General features: G+C 51.8%; 1 protein-coding gene across 1 annotated transcript in view; it reads left to right on the forward strand.

Annotated features, from left to right (window-relative positions):
* Positions 1-4,643, forward strand: part of LOC105560199 (fat-like cadherin-related tumor suppressor homolog) — a 79,239-nt gene that overhangs the window by 61,452 nt on the left and 13,144 nt on the right. The window contains exons 13-18 of the mRNA XM_012009084.1: positions 398-634; positions 765-1,817; positions 1,910-2,553; positions 2,638-4,035; positions 4,376-4,513; positions 4,594-4,633. Of these exons, the coding sequence (XP_011864474.1) occupies positions 398-634; positions 765-1,817; positions 1,910-2,553; positions 2,638-4,035; positions 4,376-4,513; positions 4,594-4,633 (3,510 nt within the window). The remainder of the gene's footprint in view (positions 1-397; positions 635-764; positions 1,818-1,909; positions 2,554-2,637; positions 4,036-4,375; positions 4,514-4,593; positions 4,634-4,643) is intronic.

The raw sequence follows: 4,643 nt of genomic DNA on the forward strand, positions 1-4,643 counted from the left end.
TTTACCATGAAAATCACATAATCGTTGGACAACGTGGCATTTCGACGAATTTTATGAGCTTTTTAAATACAGTTTACTACTAAAATTAAAATTTATTCTGAAAATCTCGTAATTGTGGGACAACGTGGCATTTTGAAGAACTCTATTACTAGTAAAATGTATGGTAAAATTTTACAAACTCATAAAATTCTTCGAAGTGCCGTGTTGTCCCACAACTACATAATTTTCAGGACAAATTTTAAGAGAAAATTCTCTCCGCATACAAGAACTGAACATCGGCTAATTAATTTCTCACGCGCACTCGCTTTCGGAAAAGAACGCCGCTCCTTTGACGGATACGTAGACACTCCGCTGCGTAGTGCTTGGGTCTACAATCTCTTCTCTTCGTACAAATCAGGTGTAATCTATGTGGTGGATGAGCTGGATTATGAGCAGAAGAAGCAGTACGAGCTGACCGTGCGCGCCACCGACAGCGTGTCAGGCGTTTACGCGGAGGTGCTCGTCAGCATCCTCGTCCTGGACGTGAACGACTGTCCGCCCGAGTTCACGCAGGATTCCTACAATATCTCGGTGTCGGAGGCGGCGGTATTCGGGACCCCCGTCCTGCGAGTGAACTCCAGAGACAATGACACGGGTAAGCGTAGAACAAATCGTGTTTTCTTCCTGCTGAAAATCGAATCGCCGTCCCCTGGTTCCATGCATATGGATGAAATTTGGAGAAAGTTAATTATCATTAATCAAATCCATATTCATTTTCGCCCCAGGCATCAATCAACAAGTTCGTTACGCCATTCAAAACGACACCGAGGACAGCACGGACCTCTTCCATATCGATCCCGACGAGGGGGTGATATTTCTCAAACGGTCCTTGGACCACGAGAGCCGCGAGTCCCATCACTTCACCGTGATCGCCATGGACCGCGGCGTGCCGAGTCTGTCGAGCACGGCGCACGTCTGGGTGAGCGTGATCGATATGAACGACAATCCGCCCAAGTTCGAGCAGCCCTCGTACACCTGTTCCCTGTCGGAACACGCCGAGCGCGGCCAATTCGTGACGGTGGTGTCGGCCAGCGATCCCGACTACGTCGACGAAAAGTTGACGTACACCATCGTAGGCGGGAACGAGCAGCAGACTTACAACATCGACCAGTCGACCGGCGTCATCTCGCTGATAAACATGCAGAATTTCGGCGAGCAAAAGCTCAGCATGCTCAACGTGTCCGTCACCGACGGCGTCTACACCAGCTTCGCCCGCGTCAAGATCGAGATTCTGCCCGCGAACAGGCACAATCCGAAATTCCCGAACCCAGTGGTCGAGGTGACCGTCCTGGAGAACCAGCTGCCCGGCAGATTGGTCACCAGCGTGCTGGCCGCGGACGAGGACTTCGGCGAGTACGGCGCGGTGACGTATGCGATAATGTCGGAGATGATGAAGGAGGTGTTCGACATAAATAAGCTCACCGGCGAGATAGTGACGCGTAAAAAGCTCGATCGGGAGGAGCAGAAGCGCTACGAGATACCGGTCATGGCGATGGACGGAGGCGGCAGGTCCGGGTTCGTGATGGTGCGAGTCAAGGTGGGCGACGAGAACGACAACGCGCCGGTGTTCCTCCTTAGCGAGTACAAAGCGACTATCCAGGGCAATCTGTCCCTGAACACGCCCTTCCTGAAAGTCCGGGCACAGGACGCGGACGAGGACGAGGCGGCCAAGATCGTGTATTCCATCTACGAGCCGCAAACGTCACCAGCCAGGTCTCTGTTCGGCATAAATCCCGATACTGGATCTCTCTATCTGCAGAAGAGCGCCGTGCCGTGGGGTAAGAGACATGTTTCTTTTATGCCGAGAGCATAAATACGAGACGTATACTCAAAGGTCTTGCATGGCAAACAAATATTTGTTTACTTTCAGAAAACCAATTGTTCGAGTTGTTTATTCGCGCGGAGGACAAAGGCACGACTACGCATCATGCCGATGTGCCGCTGAGTATTTACATAATGGGTTCTCGCGACATCCCGCCGCTCTTTGAGCGAAAAGAGGATAAATTCTTCGTAAGAGAGGACTCTTCCGTCGGCACGCCGATCACGAAACTCAAGACCGTCACGAATAGCACTGTGACGTATCGCATAGTGTCCGGCGACGAGGACAATCCGCTCTTTAAGATCGACTCTCACGGCCAGGTCACCCTGGCGAGACCGTTGGACCGCGAGCTGAAAGACAGCCATTTGATCGGGGTCCTCGCCGAGACGGATTCCAGCCCACCGCTCACGGCTCTCGCCGAGATCTCCCTTCAGGTGCTGGACGAGAACGATCACGCTCCGAAATTCGAGAGCAATCCGTACGCGATCAGCTTAGCCGAGAACATCGAGGAGGGCACGTCGATATTGAAGGTCATCGCGCACGACAAAGATCTCGGTAGCAACGGCGAGGTGCGTTACTCCTTTGGATCCGACATAGGGGAATTGGCCAACGTTTTCACGGTGGACGCCTACACTGGTTGGGTGTCGACGTTGGTGCAGCTCGACAAGGAGAAACAACCGGAGTACAAGTTTCAGGTAACATAAACTCAATACACTAACAATATTCCGATATATTTCCAAAGGAATGTGTCAAGCATTCGTGCAACTATCTCTTTCCAGGTGGTCGCCACTGACAATGGAAATCCGAAACACTTCGCGAGGGCGTCGGTGCACGTCAAGTTGAAGGATTATAACGACAACGCGCCCGCGTTCGTCGACGATCGTTACGAGGCCACGGTGAACGAGGACGCTCTACCGGGCACGGTTGTGGTGAAACTGATCACCGTTGATAAAGACACGGATGTCAATACGCCGATAGAGTTTTACATAACGTCCGGTGATCCTAGATCGCAATTTCAAATCAGATCCACCGGCGAGGTGTACGTGGCGAAAGCCTTGGACAGAGAGACCATCGATCGTTACGAGCTTCAGATCGTTGGCACCGACGGGAAATACGTTTTCGAGACGAAAGTAACGGTGCAGGTCTTGGATGTCAACGACAATCCGCCGTATTGTCTCAGGTACCGTTACAGAGAGATACTTTCCGAGGGCTCGCATCCTGGCGCCTACGTCCTGACCGTGTTGGCCACCGACTACGACGACGAGCCGAACGCCAAGCTACGGTTTTACCTGACCGGCGACAATAACGACAAATTCTCGCTGGATAAGGAGACGGGCGTGCTGAAGACCGTCGGGCAGCTCGACCGAGAGACTCAGGCCAAGTATTCCTTGACGGCCCACGTGCAGGACCGGGACAAGCCGACCTGGGAGTGCTCGTCGCAGCTGGAGATTCTCGTTTCCGATCTCAACGACAACGCGCCGAAATTCACCATGTCAACTTACAGCAGCACCTTGCCCGAGGACGTGGAGATCGGCACGCTAGTGACCAAGGTACACGCTACGGACAACGATATCGGCATCAATCGGAAGATCCGGTACGAGTTTATCGACTCGGCGGACGGCCACTTTCTCATCGCGGCGGACAGTGGAATAGTCACGCTGGCCAAGCCGCTGGACAGAGAGACGAAGGCCATGTACAACGTTACTATCCAGGCGCTCGATCAGGGCACTCCTCAGTTAATGGGGGTCGCCTCCCTGATCGTCAACGTGCAGGACATCAACGACAATCCACCGGAATTCACCTCTAAGCTCTACTTCGCGAAAGTGCCCGAGATCTACGCGGTTGGTACGGAGGTGGCGCGGGTGCTCGCCACCTCCAAGGACACGGGGGTGAACGCCGATATATATTACTCGATCGTCGGTGGTAACGAGCACAAGAAGTTCCAGATAGACGCCAAGTCGGGCGTCTTGACCATCTCCGAGCAGCTGGACTACGAACGGGCGCGCGATTACTTCCTCACCATCCAAGCCGTCGACGGAGGCATCCCGCCGCTGAGCAATCACGCCACTGTCAATATCACCGTCACCGACAGCAACGACAACGCGCCGATCTTCAGCGAGGTTTCGTACAGAGCCTTCGTGAGAGAGGATGCGAAAATCGGGGAGAAAGTTACGCAGGTGAGTTTCTCTCGAGTCTTCTCACTAACATTTCCATCCTCCAAAAGACACAGTGCTGCAATTTGTCCAGCCTCAGAATTTATTTTTGACTCGCATTATAGTGGATTGACATTTTTTCACGTAAAGTTTCTTTGCGGGACAGGGCTGGGAATTGAACTTCTCTCTTTCTCTCTCGATTTAGTTCGTCTGTTGACTATTACAATGCAAGCTTTGCAGTACTATCTGATTGTACTATGTAACATACAAAACAACACATGATATACAATTATAAATAATTGTAAATAGAAAATTAATTTTATGCAACACGAAACTTTGTCTTATATTTTATTCGACGTCTCAGGTGTACGCAAATGATTTGGACAGCGAGGAGAATGGCAATGTGTCGTACTACATAGAACGCGGCGACAGGCAGAAGCAGTTCTCCATCGACAGAAAGACCGGCCAAATAACTGTCGCCGCGCCACTGGACCGAGAGGAAGTTAGTGTTGAACACAACGCATTAAACAAAGTATAAGCATAAGCAAAGTACTCGGCTAAACTTTCCACTTTCTCTTCCAGATTGCGGGCTACATACTGGAGGTTCACGCGCGCGACAACGGCATACCGAT

This window comes from Vollenhovia emeryi, unplaced genomic scaffold, assembly GCF_000949405.1.
Source record: "Vollenhovia emeryi isolate VEMERY1.0 unplaced genomic scaffold, V.emery_V1.0 DF939238.1, whole genome shotgun sequence".
NCBI classification, from domain to species: domain Eukaryota; kingdom Metazoa; phylum Arthropoda; class Insecta; order Hymenoptera; family Formicidae; genus Vollenhovia; species Vollenhovia emeryi.